Here is a 20,510-nt window from a genome sequence, read left to right as displayed (position 1 = left end):
TATCTAAAGTGGATCACCAGGCCTTTCTTCCAAGGTGTCTCTGAGTGGGCTCAGACTTCCAACTTTTTAATTAGTAGCTGAGCTTATTAACAGTTTGCACCACTCAGGGACTCCAGTACCTCACCAGGACACCACATTATCCTGTCACTCTCAATACTGACGCACAGAGGCCCCATAGACAGGGCCAATCTACCAAGCTTGCTCACAGAGAAAGTGAGATGTCATGGAGGAGCACTTCAGATAAGGAATCATGAGGCTCAGCCCTGGTCAGGGCTCAGCCAATGGTGTGTACCCTGAGTGAGAGTTCAGGCCTCTGGCTCACAGTGACCTGGACAATAAAATAGGGTAAGCCTTGACTTGCAGTTTATGGGAATGTTAAGCAAATGAAATCACATCCCTCTGTTGTAAAAGACCCAAACCAGTGCTGTCGATTCCTACTCGTAGCAACTCTATAGGACACAGTACAACTGTCCCATAGGGTTTTCAAGGCCGTAATCTTTACGGAAGCAGACTGCCACATCTTAGCCCCGTGGAGTGGCTGGTGGGTTCCAACAGCCGACCTTTCAGTCAGCAGCCGAGCACTTAACCACTGAGCCACCAAGGCTCTTGTAAAAGACAGAGCCCAACAGTTCAACCTGATTTAAATGGAGAGGGAATTTTATTGGCTCGTGTTACTGAGAAGTCCAGGAGTAGGGCTTGTTTCAGGTATGGCTGGCTTCAGGGGCTCAATATAACATTACAGTAGTCTCCCCTTATCTGTGGTTTCACTTTCAGTGGTTTCAGTTACCCGTGGTATGAAAATGTTAGATGAGTAGTCTGACTGCATTCATATAACTTTCATTATAGTGTATTGTTATAATTGTTCTATTTTATTATTAGTTATTGTTGTTGATCTCTTACTTTGCCTAATTTATAAATTAAACTTTATCATAGGTTTGTATGTATAGGACAAAACATAGTAAATATAGGGTTCGGTATATCCTTGGCTTCAGGCATCCATGGGGTCCTGGAATGTATCCCCATGATAAGGGGGGACTACTGTAGTTTGTCTCTAAACTTTCCTTCTGCTGTAGTGACTTCATTCTCAGACTCTAAAGGATGTCCTCTACAGCTCCAGAGTCTCATCCTCTCAAATTTAATCCAGCTTTCAAGTAGGGGGCTGGAAGAGACTATGGTTGGGTCATGTGGCCAGGTGGGTGCCATGATCAGGCCTGAGTCCTGTGCCAACCAACCTCTATGGCTTGGGAGCTTGGCCAGGCTCGATTACATGCTTAACTCCCAGAGCTGGGAGGAAGTAAGGATGAAAGGTGAGGGGCTGGACAGGGGAGAGCCCCAGCTTACCCCATGGACTGAGAGTGGGAGAGGAGTGCTTCTCCCAGAGATGTTCAGGATACTATTAACAGAAAAAGGAGTCCTGGTGGTGCAGTGGTTAAGTGTTGGACTGCCAACCAAAAGGTCGATTGTTCGAACCCACCAGCCACTCCACAGGAGAAAGATGTGGCAGTCTCCTCCCGTAAAGATTACAGCCTTGGAAACCTTATGGCGCAGTTCTACTCTGCCCTACAGGGTCACTACAGGGTTGCTATGAGTTGGAATCGACTCAGCAGTGATGGGTTTGGTTTGTTTTTTTAACAGGAAAAGGAGCCTCAGGACGGCACAAATGGTTAAGCATTTGACAACTAATCAAAAAAGTTGGCAGTTTGAACCCACCCAGAGGTGCCTCAGAAGAAAGGCCTGGCAATCTGCTTCTAAAAGTTCACAGCCATGAAATTCCTAGAGAGAGTAGTTCTACTCTGTAACACATGCGGTCTCCATGTGTCAGAATCTATAGCAAGTGGTTTGTTTTTTATTAACAGAAAAAACGGAAGTGGATGCTGGGTTGGTAAAATGACAAATGTGCACCACGTCTGGGTATTTTATATCATGTAGTATAGAGCATGTATCACAGGCTCCCTGTTTTCCATGAACTCTTCTGTCCTCACCTTTACAAGCTCCCCTACGTGTCCGAGGAGCAACCACCTTACCCCCATCATATGTCTCCGTCCTCTGAACTTCAGCAGCTTGCAGGTCTGTATCACTCATCTGCAACAGGCTGCAACAGGGCTCATCAGTTATCTTTTTGTGTATGTGCCCTGTCTCTTTATCTACATGGCAGAATCCTGGAGAGCGGGGGTCACATGTCACTCTCCACATTTCTGAAAAATCTTAGATCTTTTTTGGACTAAATAATGCTGCTGGGTCAAGATAAATATGCTGTTGCTTCCCAGCCCTATCACCTGGTATCGTTCTTGTTTACAGAGGATTGAGTAGAGGCTTTGATTCTGTAGGAAGGTGCTGTGGGGTTGAGAGACAGATGCCGGCTATACCTAGAAGCAGGATCTTTGATCTGATGAAAAAATGTGACAGTGTGTACTACAGATGTTCAAGTAAGCAAGGTAAGCATTGGGTTTACCTTGCCTATTAGATAATCTGCCACTGGTCTCAGGTTTCAGAATCCCCGCTGGGGGCCAGCCTGGGCCAGGCAGCTTGCCCTTGTCTCTATAACTAGTTGCTGTTAAGTTGTCTCTGACTCATGGCAACTCCACGTGTGTCAGAGTAGAACTGTACTCCATAGGGTTTCCAATGGCTGATTTTTTTCGAAGTAAGATCGCCAGGTCTTCTTCACCGGTGCCTCTGGGTGGGCTGCAACCTGCAACCTTTCCATTAGTAGCCCAGCCATTAACACTTTGCAGCACCCAAAAAACCAAAAACCCGTTGCCGTGGAGTCGATTCCGACACATAGCGACCCTATAGGACAGAGTAGAACTGCCCTATAGTTTCCAAGCAGTGGCTGGTGGATTCGAACTGCCAACCTTTTGGTTAGCAGCCAAGCTCTTAACCACTGGGACTCCTAATCCCCACAAGCCTTCAAGTAGGCCACGTGACTCTGCCAAACTAGTGCAGCCGAGCCGTTGTTCCCTCACCTGTAAAATGGGACGACAGATAGGAGAATTTCATAAGTGAGTCATAGATAGCATTCTGCTCGTGGTGCACAGCCACTAAAAACTAATCAATGGGGTGAAGAACCAGGAAGCGTGGTGGGTAAACGAGGTTTGGAGAGTGGTGGGTGGCGCAGCTGAGACAGGAGCCAGGATCAGGGCAGAAAAGAGAGCAGAACCAGGACAGCAGGAATAGTGCACAGCAACGGCTCCACTCAACGCGGCACCTGCGCTCAGCTGCGAAGCTCGCAGAAGGAGCGAGGAGGTGGCGGGGCGCGGGTCCAAGGCCCCGCCCACGCCCCGCCTCTAGCTCCACCCAGCCTCTAGGCCCCGCCCCTGACCCACCCCCTTCCCTAGCCCCGCCCGGCACCCGCCTCGCTTTCTAGCTCCACCCCCAAGGCCCGGAAGCGAAAGTCACTTCTGAGTGGGGTCACGACTGGCCGCGCTAGAGCGGGAATTGCGCGAGTGCGGGTCGCAGCGGGTCAGGGCAGCTCCCGACCCGGCACCATGTCCCGGAACCTCCGCACCGCGCTCATTTTCGGTGGCTTCGTCTCCCTGCTCGGTGCAGCCTTCTACCCCATCTACTTCCGGCCCCTAATGCGGCTGGAGGAGTACCGTGAGTGACCTCTGATCCCGCGCGGTGGCCTGGCCCCAGTAATCCCCACATCTTTCTCAGCTCCACATGGTGCAGTGGAAAGCACTTGACTCGAGAGTCAGGCGGACCTGGATTCGAGCGCTGTGCAGCTTTGTGACCGGGGACAAGTGCTTAATCTCCTTAATGTAAATAACTGCCTCTCGAGGCTTTGAGGAGCTCAAAGGTGGTTAACGTATGTGAAAGCAGTCAGCACATAGTAGGTCGACGGTAAATGCTACTTCATACTCAGTTTAAGGTTTTCTGAGTGGTGCAAACGGTTAAGGATTCAGCTACTGATAGGTTGGCTGTTCATAGCCACCTAGCGACTTCTGGGATACAGCCTGGCGATCTGCTTCTGAAGGTCACGACCTAGAAAACCTGTGGAGCAGTTCTACTCTGTACACATGGGGTCGCCATGAGACCTAATTTACTCAATGGCAACACCACTCAGCATTCAAAAACCAAAAAAGCAAATCTGATGCCCTCGAATCAGTTCTGACTCAGCGACCCTATAGGAGAGAGTAGAACTACCCCATAGGGTTTTCAAGGCTGTAAATCCTTAGGGAAGCAGACTGCCACATCTTTCTCCCAGAGAGCGGCTGGTGGGTTCCAATCACTGACCTTTCCCTTAGCAGCCAAGCACTTAACCACTGCACCCCCAGGGACTGTGTTTTAGTTAGCATTTGCTGACAACCTATCATGTGTCAGGCATACATTTTTTATTGTTTAATTTCCACAACCTCACTTTGAGATAGATATTACTCAGTTTTACAGATGGAGAAATTGAGGCTCAGAGAGGTTGTATGATGTGCCCAAGGTCACAGCTAGTAAGTGGCAAGGCCTCAACCCAGGTCTTTGTCTCCAGAGTCCAGCCTCTTCCACGCCCTGAAGCTGGAAATGATGATGTGGGGGGTGGAGGTGGGGGGCAGATAGAACCGTGTAGATCCTGTGCCTAAAGGTGTTTTTTGATTACACTTCATTTACATTCCTACAAACGTCTTTGAGCGAAAATGTTTCAAACCTAAACTGTTAACCTGGGTTTTGAGTTTTTCCTCTCCTCTTGCCTCAGATCTTTTTTTCAGCTTCTGCTGGTTTCCTTTGTTTTAAGCTGGTTGTTCACATGGCAATGGTGAATATACTGGGAGTAATTTTGCTCCTTAATCATTCAACTCCTATCATTCTAAAAGCCAGACTTTCCTTCCTGGAGACCTACACCTCAGCAAGGATTAGCACTTTGATACATCTGCAGCCATCTGTCAGAGAGAAAATATTAGGCATTAGAGGCTCATTTTGTTCTCCAGGAAACCTGAATCATCTTGAATATGGAAGAGTGCCAACCCTGCCCCTTGAGAATATTAGCGGAGGCTGAAAGCTGGGCGATTTGAAGGCTAAAGCCCCGTGTAAATGTTCTGCCCATTACAAATGCTACATTTAGTTTCTGGAGACACAGCGTTTTAAGTACACCTCAGATTTTCTTGAAGCTTTTTTTCATCAGCCAAGACTGAACTGGCGCCTGTGCATTCTGTCTTCTAGCCTATCAGCATGCTTCATGCATGGGGGATCAGGATGGGACTGTCTGAAGCCTATTGATCTATTTCCGTCATCCTTCCTCAGTGGATCTCTGCCCCAGGCTATTTTATTATGACCTCCAGAGTTGAATTTGGGACCAAGGGGGTCTGCTGTGGATCCCATTAGGAAAGTTTTAGTTATGAAGACTAGGTCAGAGGTTCTCTACTGGGGTAATTTTGCTACCTCCGCCCCCTCCGGGGACATCTGGCTTTATTTGGATACATTTTGGTTGTCACAACTAGGGGAGGGGTGTGAATGTACTACTGCGTCTGTTGGGTAGACGCCAGGGATGTGAAAACAAAGAATTACCTGGCCCATAATGTCAGTGGTGCTGAGGTTGAGAAATCCTGCCCAGATCCGATGATCAAGGTGTGGGTTTGTGCTGTGAACCCCAACAACAGTCTAATAGGGATACTCCAGAATCTCTGGTTGTTGGACTTGGTCAATTGAGACAGACAAATCAGGTCCTTTAGGTGAGCGTTTAGTGAGCGTGGCCACAACATCTGCATTTTGAACTGGACAGCAGCCTGTACCGGCCCATTTGTCTGGTTCAATTTTAATTTCTTTGGCCAAATCTTATCTGGTAGTCATAACTGAATCTTCAAACATGTGCATAATAGTAATCAGCTAATAACTTACTGAAAATTTACTGCACGTCTGGTACTTTCTAAGCACTTCATATATGTTCAAACCAAACTGGTTGCAGACGACTCAGCTCTGACTCATGGCGACCCCATGTGTGTCAGAGTAGAATGTGCTCCATATGGCTTACGATGGCTGATTTTCTTAAAGTAGATCACCAGGACTTTCTTCTGAGGTGCCTCTGGGTAGACTTGAACCACCAACCTTTTGGTTACCAGCAAGCAGTTTATCTGTTTGTGCCACCCAGGGACTCCTCACGTATGTTAGCCCATATAATTCTCATGAAAACCCTTTGAGGTGGCTGCCATATGACCATCTCCCCATCTTATATGTGGGCAAACTGAGGTATGGAGCAGTTAGGTCACTTGCACAAGGGTCCACAGCTGAAGAGTCACAGATGTGGGATTTGAACCAGTGCTCTTAATGGCTACACCATGGCGCCATACTGCCTCTCTTAGAGGGTAAAAGAAGCCCTGATGGTGCAGTGGTTAAGTGCTTGGCTGCTAACTGAAAGTTTGGTAATTTGAACCACCCAGTGGCTCCATGGGAGAAAGATGTGGCCATCTGCTTCTGTAAAGATTAACCCATTAAAAACCCATTGCCATCAAGTCGATTCTGACTTCGTAGCAACCCTATAGGACACAGTAGAACTGCCCATAGGGTTTCCAAGGAACAGCAGGTGGATTTGAACTGCTGACATTTTGGTTAGCAGCCGAGCTCTTAACCACTGTGCCACCAGGACTCGTCTGTAAAGATTACAGCCTTGGAAACCCCATGGAGCAGTTGCACTCTGTCCTTTAGTGTTGCTGTAAGTCGGAATTGATGGGCAACGGGTACACTTGTGGATAAGGAGTCCTAGTGGTGTAGTGGTTAAGTGCTCGGCTTGGCTGCTAACGGAAAGGTTGGTAGTTTGAACCCCCCCAGCAACTCCGAGGAGAAGCACCTGGTGATCTGTTTCTGGAAAGATTACAGGCAAGAAAACCCTTCATAACTCTGTCTTATAGGGTCTCTATGAGTCAGAATCAGCTTGACAGCACACAACAAAGGGGTAAGAAAAGGGAGTGAGATGAGGGTTTAAATCCCTTACTAATGGAAAGTTACTTAACCTCTCTGAGCCCCACCTGTTTGCTCATCTGTGGCAGTAGAGTTTCCAGGACTGAATTTACAGGTTGTTGGGTGATTTAAATAAGGATAATGGATGTGGAAATACCTAGGATAGTGCCTGTATAAGGCATTCCATAAAAACTTAAAAAGAACCACAAGGGCAGAGATGTGAGACTTGTGAGGGGTGTGAGGAGGTTTAAGCAGATGGGCAGAGCCCAGGGCTGGCTAATGGGGCAGTAGACGGCCCAGGCAGGTGGGGCACTCATGACCAGGTTATGATATCCTGCCATGAGGATGGAGCTTCAATTCATTTCAACACATTCAACTAGCAATTTATTTAGCCTCTCATTTTTTTACACCTGGATTTCAACAATCACTGTCTACCTGGTACTGTGCTGGGTGCTGGGTGTACATGGCTGAACAAGACAGAGCACTTCCTTCCTTCTCACTGGTCCCACCCTCATCCAGATCACCTCCCCTTACCCACTCCCTGGACCCTAAGCTTGTTTTGCTATTCCCACCCTGCCCAGCATACTACACATTCTCTACCCAGCAACCGTGGTGGTCTTTTTTTGTTTACCTTTTTGTTGCAGATTTCTAACTTAGTTACATGTGTGGTCAGAGAATGGACTGTTTGATTTCGATTCTTGGATATTGGTCAAGATTTGCTTTGTGGCCTAGTACAGGTCAGTTTTTGAACATGTTCTCTGTATGCTTAGAAAGAATGTGTATTGTCTCATTGTTGGGTAGAGTTCCATTTATGCGGACTGTAGATCAAGCTTATAAATTCTATTTCTCAGGTATCTTGAGGCCATGTTATTAGGTGCTTGCAATCTAGAATATTCCTGAAGAAGTCTTTCCAATTATCACTGTATAAGGAGTCCCTGGGTGGCACAAACGGTTGAATGCTCAGCTATTAACCAACTGGAAGGTTGGCAGTTGGAATTCACCCAGAGGTTCCTCTGAAGAAAAGCCTGGTGATCTACTTCCAAAAGGTCACAGCCATTGAAAACCCTATCCACAGTTCTATTCTGAATTACATGAGTTATTACACGGGTCACCATGAGTGAGGAAACTCTAAGGCAACTGGTTCGGATTTAGCATTATATGACCCGTTGCCATCGAGTAGATTCTGACTCATAGCGATGCTATAGGACAGAGTAGATCTGCCCCACAGGGCTTCCAAGGAGCAGCTGGTGGATTTGAACTGCTGACCTTTTGGTTAGCAGCCGTAGCTCTTAACCACTACACCACCAGGGCTCGTAGGAATCCCCTCTCCTTTATCCCTAATACTATATTTCTCCCCAAGTCTATTTTATCTGATATCATAGTTGCCAGCTTTTTGTTTTTTGGGTTTTTTTTGGTTAGTATTTTCCTGGTGTACCTTTTTGTCTTCTTACATTCAGCCTTTATTTGACTGTGACAGTCTCGTAAGTAGCATAAAAATCAATCTGACAGTCTCTTTTAACTGTTGAGTTTAGTTTATTTTAATTTATTATGTTTACCGTTATGTTTGGATTTATTTTTCACATCTTTGTGTTTTCTATTCTTCTATTTCTATGCTTCCTTTTTTCTCCCTTTCTGTCTTCAAGGTTTATTTCTTTTTATCCCCTCCCCGCCAGTTTGAAAGATTTACATTCTGTTTTTATTCTTGCAATGATTGCCGTTTAAAATTTAAAGTTAACCAGTATCTTTACTCTCCTATGAACAACGCAAGGACGTTAGAGTGCCTTAACCCCTCTCCCACACGTCATATGTATTATTTTAGCCCTGCGTTATGTAGTCCTGCCTGCTTAGACTCCCCAAGTCAGTTAGCATAATCAGTGTTTTAAGCAGTCACTGATTGTTTATTTTACCAATATTCTTCACTTTCCAATCCTTACATCTCATTTTTTTGTAGTTTCAATTTTCTTCCTTGTGAGATACATCTTAATATTTCCTTGGTGAGGATTTGTAACTGGGAAGTTCTGTTTTTGTTTGTCAGAGAATGTGTAGAACACCAACCAGGTCTTCTGATGTTGCTGTTGAAAAGCCTGTTGTTGTGCCATCAGTTCTTCAGTCACCTTCTGATCACCTTGCTTGCTTGATTAAAATAGTTTAATAAGCCACCACTGTCCTTAAAATGGAAACCCTGGTGGCATAGTGGTTAAGAGCTATGGCTGCTAACCATAAAGGTCGGCAGTTCAAATCCACCAGGTGCTCCTTGGAAACCCTATGAGGCAGTTCTACTCTGACCTATAGGGTCACTGTGAGTCAGAATCAACTCCACGGCAATGGGTCCTTAAAATAAAGTCAACCAGTGGAGGATCACTGAAGTATTTCAATCAGCAAAGTGAGGTGATCACATTCACTCTTTAATAGGCTCTCTCTGACCATATGTGAAGGAGAGGTTGAAAGGGTCAAGGATAGAGGTAAGAAGGCTGGTACAGGAAGGTCATATTTCCTGTGATCTCAGGGAGAGGGGCCTGTAACCTGAACCAGAGTGGTGCTTGGGCTAGAGAGAAGTGAGTGAATATGGAAGTGATATTTAAGAGGTGATCTGCAGGAATTGGTGATTGATTAGCTGCAAGAGTGAGAGAGGAAGAGGAAGGAGAATGACACCCAACTTCCTGGCTTCTGGAGTGAAGGAGATGGTGGTGCTGGTCGTTGGCTAGGAAACAAAAGAAGGAAGCGGTTTTGGGGGTAGGAAGATGAGTTAATAGACGGTACATTAAACTGACTATTTAAAGATGCTTGCTGTAGAGAGAGGAGAATGACAAAGTAATATTTGCAGTAGGACAAGGGATAGATTTAGGGAGAGTTTGGTTCCAACTTTTAGTTTTGGCTGGGAAGGATGGGATAGTCTCTGGACTATGTCAGTGAAGAGAGAGGACAACCCACAGAATCGGAGGTGGCATGGAATCGAGCTCAGGTGGAGAGAGCCTTGGCCAAAAGGCAGGATGCTTCTTCCGTTAGCTCAGGAGGAACGGCAGGTGTGGATGTGGCTAAATGCAGCTCGATGTTGGGAAGTTGTAGGCACTTCTAGGTAATGCTGCTATGCTGTTTGTGACGCAGGAGGCCAGGTCTGTAAGTGAGAGGCCCAACCTCCAGGCCAGACTCTCCTTCCTTGAAACATTCTCTTCCCTTGGCTTCTGTTACCAGCCCCCGCTGCCAGTACTCCTGGGTTTACTCTTTTGCTGCTGCCTTTTCAGCCGTTCCTTCTTAGCCTTTCGTGTTGAGTGTTCCCCCTTCTGACTGTCCTTTGCACATTTGTTTTCCCAGGATTCTGAGCATATACCAAGGAGAGGCCCAGGGTTCTTAGAAGAGTGGGGCAGAAGTCCAGCCCTTGAGTACTGGTGAAAACAAGATTCAGAGCCAGTCGCTGGTAAGGAAGGACCCAGGCCATGTAGGTCAGTATAGGCCCTTCAGCTGGGCCGGCTTCATTGATACTGGCCTGCCTGGGTATATGGACAATGGGGACAGGTAGACTCCAGGGTCTGTGCTGGAACAGGCCTATAGGCAGCAGTAAAGTTGTCTCAGAAAAGAAGATTAAGGCTGTGTAGGTAAAACAAAGCCAAGGAGATCTTCCACGATTGAAAAGCAGGCAAGCCACTATCCCATGACTGCCTCATTGGATTTCATTTTGACATTCAGCGTGCTCTTCAGCTCTTTCATTAACTCAGTAAGACTTTACTAAGTGTTACGTGGAGTACAAGGTCAGTTCTATACAGAATACCTCAATACTGAAATGCACGTTGGGGAAATGACAGTTGGCGTTGGGAGGCAGTGATCCAAAACCAGAATTATATGTACAGTTTTGCTGTGCTTCTGGAGGGACTGCCAGACGTTGCTTTTTATCTTTAATTCTGTTGGCACAGTGTGATATATCTGAAGAGCCCACGTTTAGGGAACACTACAGTTGCTGTAACTAGAATGCTAAGCTGTCTTTGTAGCCCAAAACTAGGCAGTGATCCTGAATGTGGCCTTTTAAAAATAGTATGCAGATTAGGCACTGGAGGCCAAGCTGTAAAATGAGGCAGAATAAGATCATTTCTGTGATTCTGTTCATTTTTAGTTGTAATTAGGTGTGCAGAAGCATAAAATCATAGGGTTTTTTTCCAGAAGAGACTTGAGCTCATTCAGTCCCCTTGTTTAGGTTACTTGTCCAAGGTCAACCAGCACATTAATTGCTGGGTGGACACTGGACCCCAGCTGCCCTGACCTGGTATGGTGCTTAATGCCCTGTCTCACATTACCTTTAAGACAGTAGAGGAGTTCTAACAGTCAACAAAGTGAAAGGTTACAGTGAAAGAGCTGTGACAAGACCTTAGTTCTCCTCTCAGTCATGTCCTTTTTTTTTTTAAATTGTATTGTGCTTTAGGTGAAAGTTTACAGTGCAAATTAATTTCTCTTTCAAAAATCTATACACAAATTGTTTTATGACGTTGGTTGCAACCCCTGCAATGTGTCAGCACTCTCCCCCTTTCCCTGTCCACCCTGGGTTCCCTCCTGCCGTTCTTGTCTTTGCTTTTGGGCAGGTGTTGTCCATTAGTCGCATTCTTTTTCTGCCACAGCTTGCTGCCCCCGACTGAATGTGTGTTTTACATTCTCGGAACAGGGTTTCAAGAAATCACTTTATGTAGAAATAATTCTTAGCTTGTAAAGATATTTTCCCTATTACATGCCAGGTGCTTATAATAGGGTTTTCATTCCTTTCATTATAAAACCAAATGAAATTCATGGACACACTAAAGCTTTATGAACTTTAGCTTCCTGGATTCACCCAGACTCTGTAGTAAGAAAACAAAGTGTTTAGTGTTTGGAGAAGCCAGTGCTCCAAGTGACCATTTTGTTTCCCCTCAGCCTGCTGGTTAACACTTGCCACCATGGTCGTTTGGTTTCTGCCAGTCAGCTAGTTCACACTTGTCACCATTCTTGTATGGTTCCCCTCCACCAGCGGGTTCACACTTACCACCATGGTCACTTGGTTCCCCTCTACCAGCTGGTTCACACTTGGCTGCCAGTGCACATCGGTGCTGAATATGTGTCTAGGCAGCAGCAGCACTGAGAAGGTATTTTTTAAAATATGATAATTTGCTATAAAAAAAAAAGATGTGCCTCAAAGTAATCATCATGGAACAGTCACATTGTTGTTGGACTTTTTTAATATTATTCAGTTTTGTATTTTTTTAATTAAAAAAAAAAAGTACAATAAATCCCTGAATACCCTTTACCTAGATATTTCCCAGTTGCTCACATTTTGCCACATGTGCTTTCTCCCCCTCACTTCTCTCTCTCTCCACACACACACACTCTCACACACGTATATTTATGTATATAGTATACACATATATGCATAATTATATATGCATATATTATAATTAGTACTGTTATTTTGCTGAATCATTTGAGAGTAAGTCGAAGACATTGTTAGCGTTTGTTCCTAAACACTGCAGCATGTATTTCCTAAGAACAAGGACCTTCTCTTACATAATCACAATGCAGTTATCCAATCCAGGGAATTTAATATTGATGCAATGCTATTATCTAATATACAGTCCATATTCAGATTTTGCCATTTGTCCCTATTACGTCAAGTTGTGAGTTGCTTTTATTTTAATTGCATTGGCAGGAAGAGATGGGGGCCATGGTCTCCTCATTGGGTAGGGCTTTTGATGTCATATTCTGCACTGGTTTTTAGGTTTTTATCTCCTGGTCCCCCAGTAGGCAGTTATCAGACTGCTTCGGGAGCTTAGGTATACTGTGTGCATTTGAGTTGTAAGTGTTAAATAACAAGTCATATAGCTGATGTATCTCACAATATGGATATTGGATATAAAGATATGTTTTCATTTTCAAGGACTTAGAAATTATTAGATGGATTCCTTTACTACCAAACAAAAACCAGCCTATGTGCATGCATTACCAGTTTTAATAATATACCTTGGCCGTTTGACTAGAGATAAATGTCCTCAATTAAAACTACAAATGAGACCACTGCCTTAGCACCAGGGGGCAGAGTCGGGCTTGCTGAGACAGGAGAGTGGGGACTTTTCTAAACGGCGTTGCAAAGCTCCAAGCCCAGTGTTCCGTATTTGCGTTTTAATCATTTCACTCCTGATAGAAACATGCTCACTGCTAAAGTCGGTAATTAGCTGATCCTGATTTGTTCGCACAGTTAAGTCCCTGGCTTCTTCGGGCACCCTTTCCCTTAGCTTTGTGTGCATTCGCTCTTTCTCCAATGATAGCAAAAGAGAAACCCACTGTTAGCCTCATCAGGAGGTGCCTGCAAAAGCCTGAGGGACCAGTGTCTGTTTTCCTTTTAGCATATTCCACATTCACAAATAAAATGTCTTTGTGTCGTATTATGAATTTGTATAAGACTGTGTCAGCCTTAAAGTATTTATATAACATTAATGAATTAAAGAACCAAGGGGTGTAGATAGGATGCTGATACCTAGTTATCACTTGGTAGGAACTGGTTCAGCAAAGCGGTTTAAATTGCCTGGCCAAGCCAAACTACGGAGGTGCTTGCATTAGGACAAGGATTATAAAGAGATTATGGCCTATTTAAAATAAATCCTCAATCTCTCTCCAACCTCATTAGCAATTAACAAGGAAGTGTGAAGATGGGGATTTCTTTCTCTTCACTTGGTTCTCCATTGCATTGTAAGAGGTTAGGACACAATTAGGCACTCTGTCCATGCCATCAAAAGTCAACCTCCTCTGATGCTTGGCAGTCAGCCAGCTTCTTTGGTTTTGCGGTAGCTACCTCTTAGAATTTGTTCAGTACACCAGGATGTCTGATTTTCTATAGCTCTAGAATGCTTTCTGACAATTATTTTAAAACTATCTTCTCTTCCCTCTTCCATATTATCAGTAAATGGTCCTTTGGCCTTTTAGGTCTGGAAAATCAGATCCATTTCTGTTACTGGCAAGATCAATGACAACGTGGTCCTTTACTTGCTGGCGTTTTCTAAGCATGCTGGAGACACATCCATACTGAGACTGCCACATAAACAGAGTGTAGGACTCCATCCTATAGGAATTTAAGGTCTTAGGAAACGAAAATACTTCTGTGTTGCATTATTTCAGAAAGTCTGACACCTTAGAGTCTCCCTGTTACCCATTCTAGATGGCAGAGCTCTTGGCATATGCTGATCCAGAGGGTCCTGGCTGCCTTTCATGAGAGGCCCAATGAAGCTGTCAGGCTGTGGTCTCTAATCAGTCTCATTATGCGATGTCTCTCTCTCCCTCTTAGAATTGGATATCAGGATTCACATAATCTGCATTGCCCAGTGTTTTATTTGCCAAAGCAAAACTTAGTATTGATAAAACTATCAGGTAGGTCATTTAGGATTGACTTTCTGTCACATCGCAAGGGAAGCAAGTGCAGTCCCTATTTCGTTTGGCAAAACCCTGTCTCTTGTACTTTTTTGCTTGTGCAACTTTATGAGAATCGAGAGGCCAAAATAAAGAAAATGGCCTAATATTAAATAAGAGCTAAATGTGGATTTAAAGAAACACTGTCAGCCGGATTAAAACAAAGGCCTGATTACAACATTTATTTACTATAATTTAGTAGTAAACGTCCTTCAGCTGCAAGTCTTTCTCTTGTTTTCTCCATTTGTTTGTCAAGATACTTAAAATAATAAGTCCTTGTTTTTACAGACCTTGAGCTTATCCTAAACTACTTAGAAGGATGTGTCAGAGTGCTTGAAGTCCACAGACATAAAATAAAATGCCCAGTTTCTCTTGGCCCTCACATGTTGGGCATTTCCAAAGAGACAGGCTTAGCCACTGTAGCTAAAACACGCTTAGTAACTGGCACAGCACCTGCAGTCAGTTAGGGAAGCTTCAATTATCCAAACCAAAGCCACCCACCCCAAGATTAATTTTCTGCTCTATTTCCTATCAAAAACATAGCATATTTAGCTCTGGGTCTAGTTCTTCTGTGGAGTGCATTTTGGACATGTAAACGACATCATTTTCTTGTTAATTGTACTTGTTCCTTCAATTCAGCAGCTTTCCCTTGGTAATATCACGCCCACCAGTTCTTTCAACATTGTTCTTTTTCTGTTGTTTTGTTGCCTTTCCAAAATGCTGAGATCACAGAGAAAAGATGTTAGTTGGGAAGCTTTTCTTCTGAAGTATGGCTTTCTTTATTTTGTTGAAAATACCCAGTCTTGCCTTAGAGGATCTACCTTCCACAGCCTAAAAACTTTTAAATTCTTGGGTCTCTGAATTTAATAGCACTTGTAAAAGTTGTTTTCTAATTGTTCCATGTCACTGTCCCATGTAAGTACAAAGATTCCCCCACACCCCCACCGCTTTCTAAAGAGTTATTTTTCTGTTGTGTTTCTCAGAGAAGGAGCAAGCCATAAATCGGGCTGGCATCGTTCAAGAGGATGTGCAGCCACCAGGTAAACTTAAAAAAAAATCAAAACAATCTCATTTGTAGGGTGGTGTGTGTGTGTGTGAGTTTGCTTTGCTCTGGTGAATGAGAGGATGTTTTTAGCCTATGGGATAGATTCTGATTTTACTATTTATTTCATAGCAGTTACCACTTTATAGATGCCACCCCAAGACTTCATTTCAGTATTTCACTCCAGAATTGTGTTGGCAAGTTTTCCACATTCCTTTTTTGCATTTGATAAGTGGGCATAAAATATAACAAGTGTACAATTAAATATGAAGCGTGAATAGCTGTTTAGCAGACTTACTTACAGAGCACCTATTTAAACACTACCCTCATGGGAAAATACTGTTTGCTTGTGAGCTATTTTAATTAATGGAGCCTCTGCTTTACACAAAAGCTCAGATGCTCCCTTTATGGCTGAATGGTTATTTACTTTAAGATGATCCAAGTTGGCTAAGAATTGGAGATTTCCAGCTTATTAACCAAAAATCTTGTAATCTGTGGCAGCATTCTTCTTGTTCTTCTATTTCTTTTTTTTTTTTTTAAACTAGGCAGATACATATCTTCCTGTTGTGGGGTAATTTCTAAGCCGTTTAAAGTCCCCTGTGGCTGCCCTGCCTTCCCAGCCATTTTGGTCCAGGTTTCCGGCCACCTGCCTGCATTCTCTCAAATGACATGCAAAAAACACAGTTCAATTCTGATGGCATTTTGTTTGTTTGAGGTTGGGGGAAGTGGTAGGGAGTTTACAAATGAATCCTGTTTTTATTCATGTCTCTTTCCATAGGGTTAAAAGTGTGGTCTGATCCATTTGGCAGGAAATGAGAAGGCTATCACCAACTCTAATTATGAAAGTAGACATCTTCATGCTTTCAATTCTGGAGCAAGTATAAATCACCTCCTTGTGGTATGATGGCTGGTGAAGCAAACTCTATAATGCCATAAATGTGAGAACTTGTAATACAAAACTGTACACCAGGATTCATATCCCCTTATTTCCCTTCTTAAGAATCAAAAGAACACTGGAACAAATCTCAGCGTTAGGAAGTTTTTCATGATTCAGTTGACTTTCCAAAAATGAAGCTATCTCACCCAGCTGTGTTTGGAGTAGATTTGCTTAGTATTCAGTCTTTACCACTTACCCAGCTGAGCTGTGATATGAATATAGGCAACCAGTGAACTTCGGAAGATCCTCCAAGTCTGTTTTGCCATCTTCCAAATGAGAGATTTCCATGAAAAACCACCATGCTGAGCTGCCTCATAGGGCTCTTTGAAAATGTTAAAGTTGATAAAACTCTTTGATGACAAGAAGGTACTTTGTGCTCTTTAAGAATAAACAGTTCATCTTCACCGTCTCTTGTTGAGGATTGTGCCATGTTGGAAAATGATTAAATATGAAGCAGCTGAAGCTAAATTGGTATGCATGCATGGGAGAAATCAGTGTTGAATTAATAGAAGTGAAAGTGTGTGTATTAAAATGATTCATTTTTATTTCACAATGGTCCAGTTTTTTTGGTAAATCTTCCATAAGCTAAATTATACCAAGAAGCAATATTTGACTAGATAATATTTGACTAAATATTTGACTGTGGTGTTCATCTGCTAGTATACAAATAAAATAATTTAAAGGTAAATAGCGAATTTGTTTAGACAGACACTTATTGAATGTCAGTTCTCTACCAGGTACCATACCAGGTACTGCAAAAATGCATATGAAAAGACTTTTCTGTTTCTCTCTGGTGCTGTGGCCAGCCCCATACTGGATTATATGCTTTTGAAGAGACACATCTTTTTCATTTTTATATCTGCCAGAGCACCTTCACATTATTGAAGGATATCTTTGGATGAGCTGCCTGGTGACATAATTTTATCATTATGAAGTGGGAGTTTTCTTAACAGATAACTGGCCCAATTATGTAATTACTGTCAGAAAGAAGATTGATAGTTCCAAAACCAAAGCCATCATTTTTGGTGGGCATTCCCTAACATTTAATTGGCTTGTAGTTAACCACCCAGTAAAGGAAGTTGACTCAGGAGGGGTACATTTGACCACTATCTTCCTTGGAGAAGGTGCCAGGAAGTTACATAACATAAAGCCTGGCATCCCAAGGGTGCTTAATTGAGATTTCTTTCTGACTGAGGCAAGTACGTGGGGCCATCTGCCTTGGAAGATGTCCCGACTAAAATGACTGTGTCTGAGTTCCATGGAGGAGAACTTTGGGGCCTCAATTGCCTGTTTGTCATGGTTGGAGCAGACCCAAACTTGTCTCCTGAGTAAAATCTTTGTCCTGGCCCTGCCCCTGCCAGCAGTCCACCTCTGCTCAGAGATAAAAGCTGTCTTCTCCTGCTCAGGTGACTTGATGTTTGTGAAAGGATGGCTGTTTGTGTTGTTGGAGGTATAATGTCACACCCTCTTCTGACCCACACTTGATAACAGCTAGGTTGTAAGAGATGCTGTTTGTGAGGACTGACTGAGGGCTTTGCCACCCATACACACATTTCCAAAGTTGTGTCCCTAGAATGATAATAGAAGCACTTGGAAGAAGGCGATCTTAGTTAAGTGCCTTTAGGAATGTAGAGTTAAACAGAGTTAATTAGGTTTAGGAGTCCCTGGGTGGTGCAAATGGTTAACATGCTGAGCTGCTAACTGAAAGGTTGGTGATTCAAGTCCACCCAGAGGCACCTCAGACGAACGGCCTGGTGATCTGCTTCCAAAAAATCAGCCATTGAAAACCCTCTGAAACACAGTTCTACTCTGATACACATGGGATCACCATAAATCAGAGTTGACTTGTTGCAACTGGTTTGTTATTTGGGCTTATTTACTTTTAGCTTGATGATTTCCAGGAGAGGCATAACATTTCCCAGATGTATTTGATCACAGAAGATTTTTCACAGATTAATCTTCTGAGATTAACGGCCAGCAGTATCCTCCGGGGGCCAGGGGAAATGTTCCTTTAGGCCAGTGATTCTCAAACTTTTGGGTTTCAGGATCCCCTTTTTTGACTCATAGTGACCTCATGTGACAGAGTAGAACTGCTCCATAGGGTTTTCTAGGCTGTAATCTTTATGGGAGCAGATTGTCAGGTCTTTCTCCCACGAAGCCACTGGGTGAGTTCAAACCACCACCATTTTGGTTAGCAGCCTAGCGCTTAACCATTGCTGCACCACGGCTCCTTTTCAGGACCCTTTTATACTCTTAAAAATTATTAAGAACTCCAGAGAGCTTCTGTTTATGAGGGCTATATCTATAGGTATTAACTGTTTAGAAATTAAAACTGAGAAATTTTTAAAATATCCATTAATTCATCTAAAATATATAAAAATAGGTTAATATAACATTTTTTGTGAAAAATATATTTTCTAAAGTAATTTAGTGGACAAATAGCATTTTCACTTTGAAAATCTTTTTAGTGTCTGGCTTAATAGACCACGGAATCCTCACGTCTGCTTCTGCATTTCGTCTGTGGCCATATCACATGCTGCATGGCTTGTGGAAAACCATACACATTCATAAGAGGATGAGAGTGAAAATGGCACAAAAGCTTTAGTATTATAAAAATACCTTTGACCATGCTGTTGTTGTTGTTGTTGGGTGCCATTGATTCAATTCTGACTCATAGTGACTCCGTGTGACAGAGTAGAACTGTCCTGTAGGGTTTCCTTGGCTGTAATCTTTATGGAAGCAGACTGCCAGGTCTTTCTTCCGCAGAGCCACGGAGTGGGTTTGAACACCACCACCTTTCAGTTAGCAGCTGAGCACTTAACCGTTGTGCCACCAGGGCTCCATGCAAACCAAAAAAACCAAACCCATTGCTGGCCAGTCAGTTCTGACTCATAGCCACCCCATAGGACAGAGTAGAACTGCCCCATAGGGTTTCCAAGCAGCAGCTGGTAGATTTGAACTGCCAACTTTTTGGTTAGCAGCCAACCTCTTAACCACTGTTCCACCAGAGCTCCATGCAGACCCCTGAAAAGGTATTGAGGACTCCTAGAGGTCCCTTGAGCCACACTTTGAGTCTAGTTTTTTCTTTTTTTTCCTTGGATTTAGTCAGACCTTTTGAGAATTGTGTATCTGGATTGCATTAGTTCCCTTAAAGAGCTGCTTTTAGTGAACTGTGCTTTGGCATGTCCACACTGAGGGAGGTTTCAGGGGACTGATGAAATTTCTTATTATTATTGCTGAAATGAAGTTGTTGGAAACTTCATTTTTTTAAATATCAAACAGTATCCTCTTTAGGAATACAGGTTGACATTTTTTAAATCTTAGAACCAGAAATAGCCACACTGCTGAACAGTTGGTACTTTTCTCTTATGAACATTGAATTTTGTAACTTGTTTCCTTCTTTGTATTGGCTGATAAGAAGCCCTGGTGGTACAACAGTTAAGTGCTCAGATGCTAACTGAAAGGTTGGCGGTTCAAACCCACGAAGTGGCTCTGCTGGAGAAAGACCTAGCAATTTGCTCTTGTAAAGATTACAGCCAAGAAAACTCTATGAGGCAGTTCTACTCTCTGTTACATGGGGTCACTATGAGCCATAATCAACTCAACGGCACCTAACAACAACATTGGCTGATAGGAAGCCCAATCACATTTGTGGACCAGCTTTTTAAAAAGTGCCTAATGTCTTATAGAGTGTATTGGGGCATTAAGTTGATTTCATCCTTTTGTCCCCCTGCCCTTATTTTCCTTCCTGCTTTCTCACTTCAGTTTTCTATCTTATATCGTGTATTAGATCCCTCATTTCAAAATGAGGTGGACGTCAATAGTATTTATACAATTGAAAACCCACTTATAATCTAGTAAGGAAAATGAAGTAAATCCACACACAAGATGAAAATAATGTTGAATATGTAAAGTGCCTTTACAGTAGTTCAGAGTATCTACTAAAGCTGAACAGCTGGAAATCTTGTAACCCTGTAGTTCCACTGCTTGGTATATACATAGTAGAAATGCATCCATAAATTCACCAAAAGACACGTAGTAGAACGTTCATAGGAGCACTAGACACTACTCCAGTTTCCATCAACAGTACAATGAGTACATAAACTTTGGTATTTTCACAGGATGAAATACAATATAGGTATGAGAATGAACAATCTACAACTATACATAAGATGATGAATCTCACAAATATAATGCTGAATGAAGGAAGCCAGTTGCAAGAGTACATACTTTTAGATCCCA

At 43.3% G+C, this 20,510-nt stretch overlaps 1 protein-coding gene across 1 annotated transcript; it reads left to right on the top strand.

Annotated features, from left to right (window-relative positions):
- The first annotated feature begins 3,401 nt into the window (after positions 1-3,401).
- Positions 3,402-16,599, top strand: SMIM20 (small integral membrane protein 20). The gene is made up of 3 exons (XM_004375127.2): positions 3,402-3,594; positions 15,273-15,329; positions 16,110-16,599. Exons 1-3 carry the CDS (start codon positions 3,486-3,488, stop codon positions 16,145-16,147), a joined length of 204 nt encoding a protein of 67 aa, XP_004375184.1. The 5' UTR covers positions 3,402-3,485; the 3' UTR covers positions 16,148-16,599.
- Positions 16,600-20,510: the final 3,911 nt, after the last annotated feature.

The sequence above is a fragment of the Trichechus manatus genome, unplaced genomic scaffold, assembly GCF_000243295.1.
Source record: "Trichechus manatus latirostris isolate Lorelei unplaced genomic scaffold, TriManLat1.0 scaffold00034, whole genome shotgun sequence".
NCBI lineage: Eukaryota > Metazoa > Chordata > Mammalia > Sirenia > Trichechidae > Trichechus > Trichechus manatus.
This window is presented reverse-complemented; position numbering and strand designations above follow the sequence as displayed.